Consider the following 19,983-nt stretch of genomic DNA (forward strand, 5'->3'; position numbering starts at 1 on the left):
GTTTTTCCGCTTTTGCGGAAAAACTTGCCAGCTGTCTACACTGGCCGCTTGAATTTCCACAAGAACACTGACTTCCTACTGTCTGAAATCAGTGCTTCTTGCGGAAATGCTATGCTGCTCTCGTTCAGGCAAAAGCCCTCTTGCACAAATGCTTTTGCGCAAGAGGGCCAGTGTAGACAACACGGTATTGTTTTGCACAAAAATGCCCCGATGGCGAAAATGGTGATCGGGGCTTTCTTGCTCAAAACCGCGTCTAGATTGGCATGGACGCTTTTCTGCAAAAAGCGCTTTTGCGGAAAAGCGTCCGTGCCAATTTAGACGCTCTTTTCCGCAAATGCTTTTAACAGAACTTTTCCGTTAAAAGCATTTGCAGAAAATCATGCCAGTCTAGATGTAGCCCTAGAGTATGGCTTACCCCAGGCATTTTTAATAGAATTCTTTGTTTTCAAAATTCACTATCTTTAAATAATTGCTAGCGGCCTAATGCTCCTGAGCAACCCTTTAGACTAGGGATGTAAAATCCCAGTTAGGTGGTTCAGTTAAACGAAGTATTTAACTGGTTAAGCATTGTGGGTGCTGAGCTGGAGCAGCACTGGGACTATGGGGAAGGGTTGCTCTGGCTGAGCCCACTGCACCACAGGCAGGGGGGCTATTCCAGCCCATCTGGCTTGAGTCTGCAGTGCTGTGGGCAAGGGTGTGTGGTTGGGTGGGGCTGAGCCCACCACCAGTCAACTGGTAAGGATGCTGGTAAGGTGTAAGCCAGTTAACAGGTTAACCCTTCACTTCCCTACCACAAACCAGGAAATCTACACAGAGTGACAGATTTGGGGCCTTGATCCTGCAAATGCTTGAACGTATATGTAACTTTAACTTTGAAATCAATGGGACTCCTTGTGCATGTGAATTTTAAGCATGTGCAGGTTTGCAGGATCAGGGACTTCTGAAAGGCTAGAGAGAACTCAACTCTTGAAGTCTATAGGAGGCCCCCATCTTGCAATGTGATCAGTTCCTGGAGAAGCGTCGCAAGTCGGGGGTGTCATAACTTGAACACACATTTACAATTGGCGTCATGCACCAACATCCATGAAGGCCAAGGACGTAAGTCAGGGGTTTTCGGCCCCTTTTGCACTTACAAAAATGCTCATAAGTGCGGGGGGTCGCAACTTGGGCTGTTGTAACGCAGGGGTTTGCTGTAATGTTTTGAAAAAAATAAGGTGAGTTTGTGTGTGTGTTTGTTTAAACTTCACAAGTCTCTCTAAAAATAAAACAAACGTTAGGTTTAGGAAGAATGGCTGGAAATTAACTGAAGGACATGTAGGTACCTATGTATCTGTGCAAGCATGCCTTCGGCTCAGCAACGGAAGGAATCTACTTCCGCACCAGATCGGATGGCAAGCTATTCAATCTCTCTCGCCTCAAAGCCAAGACGAAGATACGCGAGACGCTGATCAGGGACATATTTGCCGACGACGCAGCAGTCGTCACACATACCCAGGAAGAACTACAGTCACTGATGAGCCGTTTTTCCATGGCCTGCAAAGACTTTGGGCTGACTATCAGTTTGAAAAAAACAAACGTCCTAAGCCAGGACACTGTCACTCCACCAGCCATCACAGTAGACGACTACCAGCTTGACGTTGTCCACCAGTTCACGTACTTTGGCTCCACCATCACCGATAATCTCTCCCTTGACGCTGAGTTCGACAAGAGGATCGGGAAGGCAGCCTCTACTTTAGCCCGCCTGACAACCCGAGTGTGGACCAACCCCAGGCTGACAACCGCAACAAAAATGGCAGTGTACAACGCCTGCGTCATCAGCACCCTGCTGTACGGGAGCGAGACATGGACCACATACGCGAGACAAGAGCGGAGACTGAACGCCTTCCATCTACGAGGTCTGCGCCGCATCCTGGGCATTACCTGGCAAGACAAAGTCTCCAACCTCGAAGTTCTGACTCGAGCCGGCCTCCCCAGCATGTACACCATGCTCCGACAACGTCGCCTGCGTTGGCTTGGCCGTGTACGCCTCATGGAGGACGGGAGGATCCCAAAGGACATCCTCTACGGGGAACTGGCATCTGGGAAGAGAACCACAGGGCGCCCGAACCTGCGATTTAAAGATGTCGTGAAGAGGGACATGAAAGCCATCGACATAAACACGCAGTCCTGGGAAGACCTCGCAGCAGACCGCCCGAAGTGGAGGGGCACCCTGACCACACAGCTCAAGTCAGGTGAAACGAACATGATGCGTGCATCTGAAGAAAAGCGAGCCCGCAGGAAGTTACGCAACAACAACAGCCAGGGAACCACCTACAGCTGCGACTTCTGCGGCAAAGAATGCCTGTCCCGGATTGGCCTTTTCAGCCACCAACGACGCTGTCCCCGACGCTGTCCCAGACAATCCGACACGAACCAAGACGAGAACTAGGATACGTCATCCATGGTCAACTGACCGACGGAGGCCAACAACAACAGATGCCTTCAGACAGAAATTGATATCCATTGATATGCAGGCAGCAGGGGAAGTAACTTAAAATTTCTTACAGATACTATCCTGTTGCAGCCCAAGTCTCTGCCAGCTCTTTAAATAGCTCCCTGCTGGCTTTTCTGTGGCTCAGCCAGCTCTTGCCGGATCTGAGCACCATGGCACATCATTTTACTTTCTCCTCTGTCTGTAGGGCTATACTCCCAGGAAATGCAGTGGCCAAATGAGAAGGATGTGGTGCTGTTGTTCCCAGGAACCAGCACTCCACACTAGCAACTCCTCCTAGCTGTGTGTCTGTCTGTACACAGCACTAGGGTTGTACTGTTCCAGACAGGAGATATGGCTGGGAGCAGCATTGGTTCACAGCTGGCCAGGACAAGCTGCAAGTGGGGGGTGCTGGCTCCTGGATGTGGCAGCACCACAGTCTTCTCCTTTAGCAGCTGCATTTCCTGAAAATAGAGCTCTGCGGAAAAGTGAATACCAATTTGTACCCACATAGAGCTCTACTCATGACAGTCAGTAGAGGCATCTTCCACCCAAACATTTTAAAAAATATTAATAAAATATATGGGATAGATATAGACATTTGAGGGGTTGGCATAAGAAAAAGCATAGTAACAAATACTGGATGTTTTGTTACCACGATTGATTGGCTGACTATTGTATTTTATTTAAACTGTAGTTGCCTTCTCTGTCAAAATGATAATATATGTAATGCATTTCCTATATTTCTTTTCTAAATGACTGTTCATCTATCCCACAGTCATCTGCTCATATTTCTATTGCCAGTTTAGGAAGTTTCAGTAACATTTTTTTTTTTTAAACTAGCAAAAATGAGCTAAGCTAAACTATAAAAAAGCACAATCCATGTAGCAAGACAGGTTGACTAGTCCATATGACCCTCATTGTCTTATAATAAAGGAAAGAGGCTAGTACTGTATAGAGAAGGAACTTAGGTTCAAGTCCTACAACATGCTTTCTCAGGGTCAGATCTATGAACTGGACAGAGCCTTACTGATTTCAGTGGGGCACTGTGCAGTTGTCAGAGTCCATAATTGTAGGAAAGTTGTAAATAACCTTAATCACCACAAAGAGAAATCCGCTGACTTCAATAGGACCAGGGATGTATGATTAGTTGAGGGGGAAAGTGTGAAATACTATAGCAGAACTTATTTCTGAGTTTGCTTCTGTCTCACTGCAGTAGAAACTTCATTTGTGTGTTAATCATTTGCTAATAAACAGTAGTAGCTCAGTAAAGAACTAGAAGAAATTTGAGGGAAGTCTCATGTTAAGCCATTACTCTTTTAAAAAATATTCTACAGAGCATTTACTACAATCATTCTGCAGATGTTTGTGTGTTTCTCTATGGTGCTAATCCACACGTTGTTTAGTTGCTTACTCACTGACTCGCAAAATGTGTTTATCCACCTATCTCTTAGCAGCCTAACCAAACAACGTGATACACCGGTAAAAGATATGGCACCACCCATCTAGCAAAATATGTTGAGTAATGAGTAATTTTACATTTGTGGCTCCATTTTTATCTTGTATGCCTTTTTTTTTTTTCACAAGGCTTATTAGCTCCCTCATTTTTAAACCTTCCTTCTGTTTTGCATGTGTCTCTCTTCTGCCTTGCCCTTCCACTGTTGCCCCACCCAGTTAGCCTGGGACTGTCCTAGTTCACTTAAATGAAATGGCATGCTGTTTCTTCTCCCTTTGGTAACCATTGTAAGAGCCAACCCAATAGAGACAGCTATTTCCTTGGAGACATTAGCCCAGTGATGGGCAAACTAGGCTAGTGAGTGGGCCTCATGATGGCCCTCCTTCATTTCATCAGTGCGTCACAAAAACTATTATAATGAAGACAGTCTCCTGAGAGAGGATAAAAGTTTCCCAGGTAGCCATGTTAGTCTGTGGGGGTATGACTACACTGCATTCCTCTTTCGGGAGAGGAATGCAAATGCAGCAGAGTGAAATTGTAAATGAAGCGTGAATTTGAATTTCCTGCGCTTCATTTGTGTAATCGCGTCCAGCCACTATTTGGAAATACCCTATTTCGAGAGAGAAAACGCTGTGTAGATATGGTTATTTTGAAAGAAACCCCTTCTTTTGAAATACTTTCAAAATAACCGCGTCTACATGGCATTTTTTATCTCGAAATAGAGTATTTCCAAATAGCGGCCGGACATGATGATGCAAATGAAACATGGGAAATTCAAATCCACGCTTCATTTGCAATTTCGCTTGGCTGCATTTGAATTTCTCTCTCGAAAGAGGAATGCAGTGTAGACTTACCCTAACTGAAACTTAAACAACACATAGTCCTGCAGCACCTTCAGATGAAACGAGTGGGTTGTGCCCATGAAAACTCGAGATATAATCTACATTTTTCGTTAATCTCTAAAGTGCTGCAGAACTATTTGAGATAGGGTAGTTAGCAAATCACACTTGTATAACTAGAATTTGCAGGATGTGCTCTCTCTGCATCCAGTCAAAGCACCACTATGCCCACCACATTGAACCAATCAGCACACGCCTCACTTCACATTCCCTTGCTTTATGTGCATGTCACTTTAGTAATACTGGTAGAGAGTGATTCAGCTTTTCCGCCTGAACTGTCTATGGAAACTGCTGAAGATAAGATGGCAGCATAAAGTTCCAGATACTGATGTTCTTCTACAGGCTAATATGACAAGCATTCACACCATGCTTTGCAAGGCACAACTCAGATGGGCTGGCCATGTTGTGCGCATGTCCGATCGATTGCCCAAGAAGATGCTCTATGGTGAATTACAACACGGCAAGCAATCTCTTGGAGGTAAAAGAAGAGAAGAGATTTAAAGACTCCCTTAACAACTGTAACACAGATCCTGGAAATTGGGAGAGTATTGCTGATGATTGTTCCGCCTGGCGTAGACGAATACATGATGATGCAATAGCCCACGAACAAAAGAGACTGTGTTATGCTGCAGAGAAACGTCTTCTTCGCAAGTCCAGGGCTGGTATCTTCTCTTCCTCCAGTCGGCAGTCCAATCTTTCATGTCCCCACTGTAACCGTCAATTTCGGGCTCGGATTGGACTAATTAGCCATCTCTGAACCCACCCGCAACTAAACTGATGACACTGGGTGGTCCTCATCGGCCTCGATGGATGAGCAGCAGCACTGGTAGAGAAAAACTATACAAAGGGAAACCAGCAGAATCTGGCAATCCTGCACATGGGCAACAGTAAACAAAATGACTTGTGGGCGCGCCCACAACACTGCTGGGCTTCAGGTTGCCTACCTCATTAGCTAGTGCTGCAGAGTTAGTTGTGTCAAGCTGGTGGACTACTTATTCCGAGGAGCCATAACTGCTAGTCAGAAACAACTGTATATCATTCCTTGCGTTCTTCTCCAGAATACAACAGAATAATGTGACTGCGTAACCGTAGTCTGGGAACTGCCCAGAAATGTGGTGTTCCACAACAGGGTCTCAGTCCTCTCGAGAGATTAGCAAAGTTGGACAGTACTTTGTTTTAGGCTCACTTGAAAAGCATTAGCTGTAAATGTATACTCTGCTCTATGTGCAAAAAAAAGCTATGTTTTTGATTGCTGTGCACCACACTAAGGTGTTCTGCACCTAAGCATTGTTCCAAATATTGTTCTAATTCACTTGAATTTAAAGAAATAAACCTTCAAAAGGAAATCTTCAAAAGTAACAAATTTATAGTGAAGCTCAGTCTTCTGTTTGTTTTGTAAATGTTCTCATTCCAGGTAAGAGAAATACTGACACTTTTTTTTTTTAAAGCCAATATTTAAGAATGATAAAATGATTAATTTTCCTAAATGAAATTGTAAAAGAACCCAACTAGCAAAATCATTGTCAATAAATAACACACAACTGTGGGCAAACATTGTACATAGAGTGCCTTTTCTGTCCTATTTGATGGTTGCAAGCAATTCTTAACAGATGGGTTGATGATATAATTAGGAATCATTGTATTTAAGTGAGGCAGTATTTAAATTGGCTGCTAATTTTCCTATCTATTAACTAGCTTTAAAAAAAACATTTGTGTGTGGGAGGGGGGAACATTATCCAAACGATTTCTGGCTGCTAATCACTTACTACAAACCTAACTCTTTTTTTCTCTTGTTTAGCTAATTACTTCTGATTTTGCTTTTCACTTTTGTAATAAAGCTTACAAGAGATTGGGGTTTTTCAGCTATGGTAGGATTTTACTGTCTCATGAGATTTTCATGTATCAGAGTATACTCTGATTTACCATAGCTTCTCATTTTGTGCAAGCATTGGAGTTTCTATGCATATTAAGGGAATAGCCCCCTTGAATTATTGATAGTTTACTGTATGGGCACTCCAGCAAAAGATGAGGACTATAAAGCTTAAGTGAAATAGGAGAGGTAGGAAGCATGAATGCAAGGGAGAACAGATTTTCAGCAGTATGTGACTGGAACAACCTTCCTAAATGGGTCTTTGGGTCTTTGTATCTTCACTGGGGGGATGGGAGGGGAGAGAAAGACATGTTCTTAAATTGAGGTAAAAGCCTAGTGCAAACCAGTTCTTAGTTTTTTCCATAATTTAGCAGGTCAAGCTAAATGTGTTTAACTTTGCCTACTAATTCAGGTGAAAACTCAAGTGCCCTGTCTTCACTTAGGACAGGGGTGGGGAACCTCTTTTGAGTCACAGGCTGCTGACTCACAGAAAAACAAGGCGGTGGGGGGGGGGGAGGCTGCACACAGGTGAGAGAAATGAGATGCAGAAAACCCCAAAACAACCCTCCCTGACATGGCCTCTGAGAAACGGAAAAACAACAATACCTGCATTCTCCTCACACACCAGAGCCTAGGGGGCCCCGGCTAATAGAGTTTATGTGCTCCAGCCCCCTGGTGGAGCACAGGCTCCCCAGTGCTGGGAGGGAGCCCTGAGCCTCAGGGACCAGATCCATGCAAGCCAGGAGCCACATCCAGCCCCTGGGCCTTAGGTTCCCTTCGCCCCCAATTTAAATTTTATCTCCAGGTAAGAAGTTCCTTAGAATCCCCAGTCCTCACTGCCATCTCAGTAAAGAACAGGGCACAAGACAGTGAATATGTGAACTTTGTATCTAAAAGAAAACACCTCTGCTGCTGCAGCTAAAAGGATCGGGTCCATTAGTTTGGTGGCAGAAGCGTGTGCGCGCACACACACACACACATACCCCTCTATTTGCATGGTCCATACTTCAGTGTGAAAGATCAGATGTGGTTTTATGAGGATTACTCAACAAATAGCATTGAAAGCAGCATAGTGGTCTATGATGGCAAAGCCGCTAGTGGGCCCATGCCACTTTGTTTATCTAGAGGGTCCATAGCCATGGAGCCTTGTGGCTCCCGTAGGCTCAGGTTTGCTGTTTTCGGTCAAGGGGAGCCAGAGCCAGCCCACAACATTTTGGCACCTGAGGTGGGGAGCCCAAATGACGCCCCCTTGCTTGGGCCAAAACTTTGAAAGGTCTCAATTCTGCCTTCCTGTTTTACTCCTCTCATGGTACTGCTCTGCCACCTACATATACACCAGCAGCAGACACAATTTTCTACACTCTGGGTCCTAGTGGCACCCTTTTCCCCCCCCCTTTGTCTGGCACCTGAGGCAGCCACCTCAGTTCGCCTCATGGTAGGGCCAGTCCTGAGGGGAGCCCGTGGCCCACTTTGAGAAATACTGGTCTATGGGATCAGAGTGCAGGACCTGGGGCTTGACCAGGGCAAGGTTGTGTTAATTGTTGGTGGGAGCAGTTTCAGTGAAATGAGGCGGGCACAGTAACCTGTGATTAGTTTGTACTGGGACTATGTTCATGCCAGTGCATCTGAAGTGGATTTTACCCACGAAAGCTTATGCCCTAATGTCTGTTTAGCCAGCCTCTGGAGTGCCACAGGACTCCTTGTTTCTACAGATACAAACACGGCTACTCCTCTGAGATGGATGTGTATTGTGGTTAGTTTTGTATTCAGAGCTCCAGTGAGGGATGCATGTGGTAGAAAGTGGGGAATGGACGACTGACCCCAATATAAAAACAGCAAGTAATAACTGATAACTCTGGCAAGTGTGGTTTCAACTGTAAAAGAAGGCCTCCTAGGACCTAGGTAGGTAATGTGTCTATGGGAGAGTGCTGCTGATGTTCCAGAGCATCTAAACGTCAATGATAAGTGCCTTCTTTTCAAGAAAATAGGAAACTTGTGACTCTCAATAATTGGCTGGATACGGTTTCCTGAGGGGATGGCTGATGTCTGCACCTTTGAGTATTTGATTCCCAGCTAAGGCATTATCGCTATTCCATGTAACACCACTTGCTCTTGCAAATGAGAGAGAGACAGAGATGACTGAGGTTCTGCCAGATGGAAAAAAGACAATAAATCAATCATCAAATGGCTTGTAGCTTCTAAAATTGATATTAATCAAAGTATTAAAAGTCTTTTAAAAAAATCTTAAAGGCACCCTGGTAAGTGTCCCCAGAACACTCATTCAGTTGTTGCTTTTGGAATGTCCCTACAGATGTTCACTGCATGTCTTACAGTTCTATTAAAGGTGACCTACCAAGGAAAAAGTAGTCTTGTACCTATTATAGATATAAATGTAGATGTTGGAAACAGCAACAAAATAAATCTTTCAGGTTTTCCTTTGTACATGAAATCTGCACAAACAAGCATGTCTTTTTTTAAAAAAAATGCTTTGCACTTAATTAGTCTTGCAAACTTAATATTTTGGTTGTACCTCTTTTCAATTGTGTTGCTTTGCTCTTGGATTTCTCCAGCTTCCTCTGACATTTCATGAAAAAACATGATGGTATTGGATACTCACACTCAGTAACAATGATGGTCCTGGATTTAAGTGTGAAAGACAAGCCATTTATGTTTGATGGGCTGCATACAGTGCAAAGTAGGTTTTGGTGCTGGTGGAAAGGGTTTTCATCTTGAGATGGGAAGAAGCAAAAAAGAATTGCAGATCTAAAAAAACTCAGTAATTTACAGCTGTCCCAAAATGTTCTTCTAGTCACTGGATCTTTTGTGAAGATTACAATATGTGTGTGTGTGTGTGTGTGTGTGTGTGTGTATTCGCTGTCAGTGTCTAGTTATGCATAAACATACAGATTCAGAATGTCAATTTGAATAGCAATTTGTCTGGTGAATGCTAGTTATACTAGAGTGGGCTTGCGACTTTTTGTGTTCTACTGTTCTTTGTATTTTGAGGGATTTTTGTCTTTGTTTAAGAACCAGACAGAATAAATCCTGTATGCTTAGTAAAGTGGGCAGTAACATTGCTTTTATTCAGGGATTCATGAATTGTGTGGTGCTGGCTGCCTGTACAATATGAATTGTGTGGTGCTGGCATGTACAATATCACTTCACTCAAGAATCACAAGTTGCTTTATTAGCTAGGTAAACTAGAAAGTTACCCAAGGAAGTGAGGACAGAATTGTCAGTTATTGCCCAGTAAAAGTTAATTGAGATGCACTCCCAATATAGGCGTGAAGGTGTTAAATCATACGGTCATTTAATGATGATGATATTCTTAGGAGGTTAACATTGGAGAATTTCTGGTTTTGAAGCATTTCCAGTCAGATGCTGCTAAAATGATCATTTCAGGATAAACTGTGAATTGAAATACCTTGACCAAAACTCTACCTTAGATTTTTTTTTTTTAATGAATATCCTAATGTTCCTGTTGCCGTCATATTTTATGCTTGTTTCTCCACTTTCTGTCCTGCTTCCAATCTGTCTTTTCCTTCCCATTCCCAGATAGCACTGTTGCTATTGCTGTAGGTATTTGAAATCTTTTACTTTATCTTTGATTCAAAGGAAACCTTTGTCTCCACTTCGTTCTACCACCAGTGTGTCCTGAGGTAAAAATTCCATAAATTCTAACACCTGTAATATTTGAATTGCACTAAATTTGGAATCCCCCTTCAACTTCCCCCGTCAATTTGGATTGATTGATTATGCAATGACCACATTTTCAAGCCCAGGTTATTAGTGTATGCTCTTGATCCTGACAATCTTTATACATGTGCTTACCATTAAGCAGGCATATAGTTCTATGGACTACTTGTGTGTCTAAAGTTAAGTGTGCCCATCCACAGAATCAGGTACTACACAAACTCAAGAGTAATGCTGAGTGTTTCTATCTGTTCTGCGTTTTTATCATTTTTTTTTCAAGATTTAGCAGGAGCCAAGAAGTAAAACGAAATTCAAATGCAGACCTTCATAGGTGGAGCCAGGCTGCAAGATCCTAGTCCAGCAGTTCTCAACCTGTGGGTCAGGACCCCAAAGCGAGTAGCAAACCAACTGTAATGAGGTCTTTCGTGGGCTGTTAGGCTTGCTGGAGGCCACAGCCCAAGTGCTCCCCCCCTTCTCTCCCCATCTAGGACTGAAGGTAGAGTGCAGGCTTTGGTCTCCCTCCTTCTCCCCCTCCACACACCGTTTTTAAGAATCTAGTCTGTAGTCAGCTCCAACTGCAGATATGCTTTTCAAGTGATCTTGGTGCAAATAGTGATTGCAGCTATTTATAGTTCTTGTTTGGTGGTTGGTATTTTACCCAAAGTGTGTGTGTCTACAGGCAACAGGCTGCCTAGAGGTTTACATGATGGGATACTAACAACTCAGAATGAAATTTTACCCTTAAAAGGTATTTGTTGAAAGCACTTGAACATATTGAATTCTTGAATTTGGGCTTGTTAACACTGACACTTTACTGCACTGCAGCTTTCTCACTCGGAATGTAAAACACCCCTCTCTCCCTCTTCCCCGAGTGCAGCAAGTTACAGCACTGTGATGTGACAGTGTAAATAGGCTGCCTGTAACAGGAGCTATGCTCCTTGCTTAGGTGGTTTACATAGAGCGCTGGAGGAGGTCTCTCCCAGCGTTGTGCCATGCCCATCCTTCCACTTTAAAGTGTGTTAATGTTTTAAATTGAGAACTACTGGTCTACACCTTTTTGACCTGTGGCCCATCTGGCTCAATGCAAACCTTTCTGCGGACCACCACTTGCTAATGTAGACCTGGGCAAAATATGGTCCGGCCCAGGCACTGCATCTGGCCCACAGACGCAGTGGGGAGCCTCAGACAAGATCCCTGCTTGCCTCGCCTGCTTGCCTCATCCCCACCTGCATGCTGCTCAGAAAACCATCTGCTGGGCTATTTACCTTTCAAATCTCCCCTCTAGCTTGTAGTTATTCACACATGCACTGGCTGAATGGCAGCCTGAGAAATGTGCTGGGCTGCTGGCTGGGAGTCACCCCAGATAAGTCTCCTGGCCAGAGCCAGCCTCTGACACCCCAACCCTCTGCCCCCCACTCCACATACCCAAATCCTCTGCCCCCTCCTGCACCCATATCCCCTCCTTCCCTAGATCACAGTCCTCAGTGGTTGGGGGAGAGCCCCAGCTGGCTCAGCCCCAGCCCTCCTCCAGCAGCTGGAGTGGGGGCCAAGAGGCCAGGGCTGACTGCAGCCTTAGCCCTCCACTCCCCAGGAGCCAGGGTGGGAGCGGGGGGAGCCGGGCTTGCATACTCCCAGAGACGGGGAGGCTGGTGAACATAGCGAGCAGAGGGACATAGCTCCCTAGTACTAGTTTAAATTACTGTATACAGATTAAGCACTTTAACTTTTCCACATTAGTTCATCAAACTTAAATCAAGTAAAATATTTATTTATGCCCAGCACAAAAGGTTCCCATGTTTTCTTTATTTATGGGAGGGGTGGGGAACTGTTTTTGGGTCTGAGGTCACTGTCCCACAGAAAAATCAGTTGGGGACCACGCAAGTTGCAAAAATAGCCCTCCAAACCCCTCAACCCTCACTGATGTGGCCCCCAACTGAGACACATAAGGCACTCCAGCCCCATGGTGGGAGGGAAAGGAACAGGGAGGACTGAGGTTAAGGGCTTCCCACAGGCTAGACTTAATTTTCTGGAGTACCAGGGATAGTGGATTTTGTGGGCCCCCTTTGGCTCTGGGGTGGGGACAACAATGAGGTGTTCAGTGTGTGGGGCAGAGCTGCCAGTGAAAGGGATAGGAATGAGGGTGCAGGAGGCGGTGAGGGTGCGAGGTCTGGATGCAAGGTTAGGTGCAGGAGCAGGGTAGGGTGTCTGGCCAGCGGGGAAGGTGCAGTACCTGGGGGGAGGGGGGAGGAGAGAAGATTCTGCTTCTGAGCATGGGAAGGGGGAACTTACTTGCCTTTGTGCCTACCACTCCCAGGCACTGCTTCCCGCTGCTCCCATGAGCTGGATTGCAGCCAATGAGAGCATGGGCAAAGCCTCTAGACAGCATGTTGGGGAGGGGGAGCAATGGCATGCAGAGCCACTTCTGGCTCCGTTACTTCCCTGAAAGCTGTACTGCGCAGCAAGGCTCCGTGCTTTCTCAGCCCCCCCCAGTGGGAAGCCAGCACTGGCGCTCCAACCTTGCTGAGGGGACTGAGGCCGGAACACCAGGGGGAGGAAGGGGACTGAGCTAGAGCCATGGACCACTTGTAGTCCGCAGACCTCAGTTTGAGAACAACTGGTGTAGATTTAGCCTTAGTTTTTCAGTGTTCCCCCTCTGTTCCTCCTTCCCTTCCTTTGTAGACACGTGGGTTTATCAAATTATTTTATAGTAATGAACTAATGTGATGAAAGGTCACAGCAGCATTTCTTTCCTAACAGTGATTTTTTTTTTTTTGGCATAAATATTTGAATTTTTTTCTCCAGCAATATTCATCTCCATTTCTAAAATTCAGATTATACTTCTCTTTTCATCTGAGTTTCCAATGAATGACAGCAGAACCCCCTCTCTTTTCTAATTCTGCAGTTAAATATTCTGGTTGACACTGGAAGCAGTAATTTTGCAGTCGCAGGTGCCCCAACCCCTGATGTAACATCATACTTCAATACTGAGAAGTAAGTATCTTTTTAAAACTTTTTGAATGGGGTTGAATGTCTTGGGTACTGGCCTATATATGCAAATCAGGTGGATGAACTTCCATTAGGTATGTACAAATCAGTTAATTGACCAATCAATTAGCTGGGGTGCCACACGTTTTAACAGCGGTCCTGGACTGGCAGTACCAAGAAAAGAGAAATGAGGCTAAACAATAAAAGGAGTGGCTGGATGCAGGGTGCAGACTCGGCACCCCAGACCTCAGTCGCCATCCCTGTCCATTTCCCCTTTGCCTCGCAAGCTCTGCGGAGCAAGAGACCTGCCGGGGAAAATCCCTGTCTAGAGAGCCAGGCAGAGAAGAAAGGTTCAAGCTCCCCAGGACTGGGGCAGGTTCATGCCCCCCCCCTTGGCTGCCTCTGCCTCCCTTGCCACCCCATGCCCTTCCCTCCACGTATCTCTCCTGGTGGATGCAAACCCAGCATCCCCGCTCGATCGGGATGTGTGGTGGGAGTAGGTGAGATCCTGACCCGCCAGACTCGCAAATCTGCTGCTCCCGCCTTGCTTGTTGCCTGTAACTTCTGAACTGCAATCTTCTACTTCTGTGCAAATTTTGCTGTGAGCGAGCTCAAGCGGGGGGAGTAAATGGCGGGGATTGGGCTTGTTCCTGACACCCCAGTGTGGGCAAACAAACCAACCCACGTGGATTTGGTTAGCCAGGTGCAGAGTAAGTAACTTAAAATTTGCAGCAAGTGAGGAATTGAAGAAAGCCTGGCAAGCAAAGGGCTAAGAGGCAAGAGCTGGACCACATATTCTGGGGGTGCCGAGTTACCTCAGGGCGCCTAGGTCTGATTTTTAATGCAGTTCACTGTAATTTGCAGCATGTGCTTGTGTGTGCGTGTTGAAAATAGAGCAATTCTGGGAAACAAGCTGGAGCCATTTCACATGACGGTCTCCCCACCAGGTCTGGGGGAGCTGGGAGAACCCAGCTGGCAGGACACTCAGGCACCATTTCCATTAGGAAATGCCGATCACTGTCCTGTTCAATGCAGCCATTAATAAACCTACGTGGGAGTGGCAGAGGCAGGAGGAAATTTTCCTCCCAGAGCATCCAGACACTTTCCCCCTGCTTGAGTCAGGAGCTAAGCAGCATCCCCAGCCACAAAATAAGCACTGCAACTTCCCAACCTGATGCTCAGGTGAGGGAAGGGAATTAGCTGGATGCTAGAGAAGGGGGAAGGAAAGAAGGATGCAGAGGGGGAGATCATAGGCGAGCAAATGTCCGGGGTGGAGCGTTCCATAGTGCCTAACCCGGACACAGGATCCAGACCTGTGTTGCACGGTCTCATCCATGCCATGTGTGGCTAGCTCGGAGAGGGAGGGGGAGGACCCCCCTTGTTGTGTGATTTGATGTTGAGCCTGTGCTTATTAACTAGCATTCCCTATTCTCACCCCAGCCATGCCTCCTGAAACCGGGAAATAAGTATCCGGTGGAGGGGGCGGCACTGCAGAGATGGTGCTGGTGGGAACCGGCTCCTCCCCCACTACTGCCTCTGATATAGAGGCAGCAAGTGGGGGAAGCGAGTAGTTTACTCGCCTACCTGATAAGATTATCGGGTAGTTGACTACTCACTTGCATCCCTAACTTCGATTTCCATTAATTGCTGAATGTGGCATATGTGTCTTATTTTCAGCACCAGCATCTACTACTCTTCCTCATGCTGAGTAGCTCCTTACTCCACCACTAGTTCCACTGACTTCAGTGAAGCCACTTGCAGCATGAGGTGTTTAAACCTGGCATGTAAGATACCACATGCTGTAGAATCTCTGCACCAAATACAAGGTCAAGATTAATTGAAATAGCTTCAGTCCTTGTCATCTCGGGGTCTGGCTGTTTTCATCCAGAATGGGATTGCTTCTCATAAACCATACAGAAATATGCTGGACCAAATCACCAGGCAGGTGAAAGGCACTGGCTGGGGTTGTACCTCCCTTCCTCCCTCAGTCTGGTACTGCTCTAGCCCCGAGCCTCCCACCTTCATCAGGTGCCCTTTAGGGAAGGAGGGAATGAAGCTCATCCCTTCCCCCCACCCCACCCCAGTTCCTGCCTAGGGGACATTGCCTGCTGTTCCCCTTTGTCGGGGAGTGAGGGGAAAGTGCAGTTTGCTGCATTCCTCACTCTGTCTGGGGAATGCAGGGGGCTCATGGACCTAGATCTGCCCCTGCAGAGGGAAATGCACCCCCCACCCCCCAGTTCTGCCTCCTGAAATTGTAATAGCCATGAGAAGCACTGCTAAAGCAGCTTGGGGTCAGGTGGTGAGAGAGGGCTGGGGTAGTTATTTCTCCCCAGGGCTGCCTGCATACTAAACCCTTCCTCCTTAGCCCTACTCCAGAGCAATGATTTGAATGAAGCCATCTATATTTTGATTTTATTGCAAAAATTAATTGAGCCAAGCAATACCAGGTAAATCTTCTAGTAACTGATATCAATGTTTATTTTTTGTTTTATTTTCATGTGTGTGCAAACTTATGCATTTTAATTGTATTTAAATTTTCAGTTGTGGGAAACAGGGTATTTAATGACAATAGAAGTCAAGATTCAAAAAGTTAGATATAACCATTAATATGTGAATTGTCAGTGTCACTTACTACCTATTTTGATGTATCTTTAAATCAACTAATATCCTGAAGCAGCATTTTTACTGTTTTTGTGGGGGGGGGGTTGTTTGTTTTTCCCCCCCTGTAAATTTTGATAATCTGTCGATATCAACTTGTTTCATGTGTAAAGGCAGTCCCCGGGTTACATACAAGATAGGGACTGTAGGTTTGTTCTTAAGTTGAATTTGTACGTAAGTCGGAACTGGTGTCCAGATTCAGCCACTGCTGAAACTGACCAGCGGCGGACTACAGGAAGCCCGAGGCAGAGCGCTCAGGGCAGGCTCCTGGGGCTGAGCCCTCACTGAGCTCCTGGGCTGAGCTTTTATCCTCCCTTCTCCACCCCTTGGTTTCCATAGAGTTCAAGGGACAGGACCCGGCTCAGCCCACCCAGGTTCAGAGAGGGGTTCTTCCCCTCGGGGTCAGTGAGCAGCCATCCCTGCTCACTACAATAATTATGAGATTTTAAAAAAGTAAGAAACGTAATCTTTCCAACCCCAACGATTGATCGTTAATTGAAGTATGTGGCCAAAACAGTTTTGAAGATGAGGGATGCTGAAAGCCCCTTTCCCTTTTTTATTCCTCTTTATACAACTTAGTTTTTCATGTTTGGCTTTTTAAAAATGACTTCAATGAACCTACCTTGGATAGAGGGAAATATTACATTTCTACAGAAGTATGGCAACAGATAAGACCTTTATCCAGGAAACTCCAGTGGAGAACTTGACAGTATATTTTAGAAATAGGACAGTTCTGGAGATTTCAGAATTTTCCCTTCAGTGCAATCCCTGGTATTCTTAATAGTGGAGTCCTTGTGTGCCATCTGAACTTTCAATAATGGTTCTAAGGAGAATATAAGTGTTTATGGGCAGCTATTACCATTCTATAAATGAGGTTGCAGCTGAGCTTTTATTCTAAATCAGGTTTTAGATTGGGCCTGGGCAAAATACAGGCCACGGGCAAGATCCAGCCCTGCAGCCCCACGCACCATGCAGACACGTGGCTGCTAGGCCCCGTTTCTGATTCAAAACTCGAGGGGAGAGGGGAAGCTTCAGGAGCCACCCCCACTCCCAGCACAGTCCCATTGGTCGGTTTCTGGCAGAAACTGGCCAATGGGAGCTGCTGGTTTGAAAAACAGGCAGCCAAGAAGAACCACGCCACCTCTCCTTGGCTCAGTTATTCACTGAATCACATAGGCAAGCTGGCTGGCTGGGAAACATCTTAAGCTCTTCAAGCCTTATCTCGGCAGAGAGGCAGGCTGGTTTGGCTGCTGGTTGGTGAGTCTCCTGACCACAACCTGCCTCTGGCACCCCAATCCCTCCCTGCTTCTACCCTCTGCCCCTCCCCCCACTCAACATACCCAAACACTCTATCTCCTATTGCATTCATACCCCCTCCCAGATCTGGCACCCCAATCTCCTGCCCCAGATCACAATCCCCTCTGACCCTAGGTCACATCCCAAACCCTTGCACTCCAGTCTCCTGCCCTAGATCACAACCGCCTCCTTTACCCAAACTCCCTCCCAGACTCTGTTCTGCCTCCTGCACCCCAGTCCCTTACCCCATGCTCCTCTCTGCACCCAATCTCCATCCCAGATCCCACACCTCCTCCATTAATATCATGGAAGAGTGCGGCCCTCAACCACTTTCCAAAATCTTTGAGTGCTGCCCCCCCATCAAAAATTATTGCCCATCCCTGTTTTAGATCATTCTTCTTCACACCCTTCTCCCCCTCTTCCATTAAAAATGCTTAACATTTGGAAGGTTACACTCCGGGAAGAGCATGATATCCTGCACCCCACCCCTCCACTGCCAGATTTAAAGTGCATTAGACACAAGTTCCTGAGTTGTAAACTCTTAAAAGGGGCTTTTGCCTGGATTTAGAGCATTTTTAATGTCTTAAAATGTATTTAAATTGGAAGGAAATTTCTAAGCCAAAAGTAGTTTTGAATCAAAATGTTTTGTGTTAAAATACCTAAGGAAAGGCTTTGACTCTTTGAAAATTATTTTTTTCCCTCTCATATCCATATAACTCACCAAAACTGACATTAAACAATTTAGGGGAAAAATAATGTTCCCAGATCTACATTAGTGGCTGAGAGAGTTTTTGTTGAAAAATTTCACCCAGCTCCTGAGCTGAGAATGAGGGGAAACCACCCTTCCTCCTGGCCAGAAAGCTTTCAGAGGCTAAGCAGTAGGGGGCCAGTTCCAGTCCCCCTGTGTATTTTAATTGCTTTGTAGGGGCAGGTCCTAAGCTTATCTTGGCATGTCAAGTTGGGAGCTAGGGGAGCAACAGTGACTTGCTCCTCTCAGGATATGTTTTGTGGTGGGAGAATCAACTTCCCACCTCCCCCAAAACTTAAGTCCTAGGTGTGAAAGTGGGGTTACAACTAAATCGTTAAGGATTATGGGGATGACCTATGAGCTTTGTAGCATGGCCCCCACAGAGCATCCCTAAGACCATAGGGCGGGGACTATGGGAGGCCTTGATGAGTATCCAAAAGATGAAAGTAGAGCAGGAAGGGAGGAAGTGTGTCTTCATTTGGAGTCTGGAGAGTGGCAGGGAGAGCCAGGAAGGTGTGTGTTGATCATAGAACTGGAAGAGACCTCAGAAGGTCATCAAGTCCAGCCCCCTGCTCTAGGCAGGACCAATTCCAACTAAATCAACCCGGCCAGGGCTTTGTCAAGCCGAGACTTAAACACCTCTAGGGATGGAGACTCCACTACTTCCCTAGGTAACCCATTCCAGTGCTTCACCACCCTCCTAGTGAAATACTTTTTCCTAATATCCAACCTGGACCTCTCCCACCACAACTTGAGACCATTGCTCCTTGTTCTGCCATCTGTCACTACTGAGAACAGCCTTTCTCCATCCTCTTTGGAACCTCCATTCAGGAAGTTGAAGGCTGCTATCAAATCCCCCCCTCACTCTTCACTTCTGCAGACTAAACAAACCCAAGTCCCTTAGCCTCTCCTCATAGGTCATATGCTCCAGCCCCCTAATCATTTTGGTTGCCCTGCACTGGACCCTCCCCAATGCGTCCACATCCTTTTTGTAGTGGGGGGCCCAGAACTGGACACAATACTCCAGATGTGGCCTCACCAAAGGGGAATAATGACATCTCTGGATCTGCTGGCAATGCTCCTCTTAATGAAACCTAATATGCCATTTGCCTTCTTGGCTACAAGGGCTCACTGTTGACTCATATCCAGCTTCTCATCCACTGTAACCCCCAGGTCCTTTTCTGCAGAACTACTACTTAACTGGTTGGTCCCCAGCCTGTAACTGTTACAATGTTTCCCTCTAATTTTTTCCATTTATGTGTAGAATAAACTTTGTGCACTGAGGCATATGCAGATGTGCATTGCCAGTAGACACACACCTGCTGGCTGTGGGTACTTTGCTGATCATCTGGGCAACAACTGAATCTCTCCTGGGTGTCCACCCAAGCACACAGCTTGCTGGGAGCACTGCTTGTGGCCCCCTTCATGGGGGCTGGGCAGCAGTGGTAGAAGGGGGGAAGTTATCTTCCTCTTACCCTATATTTTTGGGCTCTACTGAACCCCCGTTCTCCAGTAAACTAGACACCATCTTGCCCCTGCCACAGCATGCCTTAAAACAACCCCAGGCCTGCAGACATCCAGAGGCTCACAAGAGACCTAATTTCTAAATACCTGCTAGGCTGTGTAGCAAATGATCCTCTTTCTTGAGTACTTGCAGAAGTTGAAGTCTCCCTTTTTGTATAAACTTTAGGATGTTGGAAATGTCAGGACTGCTTTCTCAGTCTGGCAGGCAGGGACTGTGATTATGAGGAGACTTCATGGCCAACAGATGAGGGGTGGGATGAGAAGGAGCAATCCTTGTTTGCCCTTCTATTCTTCAGGAATTTCTTAGTATAGGGACCCATCTTCTCTCTAGGTTTAGGAGCATTTAAAAATAAACCTAACTCCCTCTGTTCCCCCCTTCCCCCC

The 19,983-nt window shown here is 46.1% G+C and overlaps 1 protein-coding gene across 1 annotated transcript in view; it reads left to right on the forward strand.

Moving 5' to 3' along the window:
• BACE2 (beta-secretase 2) overlaps positions 1 to 19,983 on the forward strand; it is a 79,204-nt gene that overhangs the window by 17,914 nt on the left and 41,307 nt on the right. Inside the window, exon 2 of the mRNA XM_075912127.2 lies at positions 13,291 to 13,379. Coding sequence (XP_075768242.2) covers positions 13,291 to 13,379 — 89 coding nt within the window. The remainder of the gene's footprint in view (positions 1 to 13,290; positions 13,380 to 19,983) is intronic.

This window comes from Pelodiscus sinensis, chromosome 1 (assembly GCF_052426305.1).
Source record: "Pelodiscus sinensis isolate ZL-2025 chromosome 1, ASM5242630v1, whole genome shotgun sequence".
Classification (NCBI taxonomy): Eukaryota; Metazoa; Chordata; order Testudines; family Trionychidae; genus Pelodiscus; species Pelodiscus sinensis.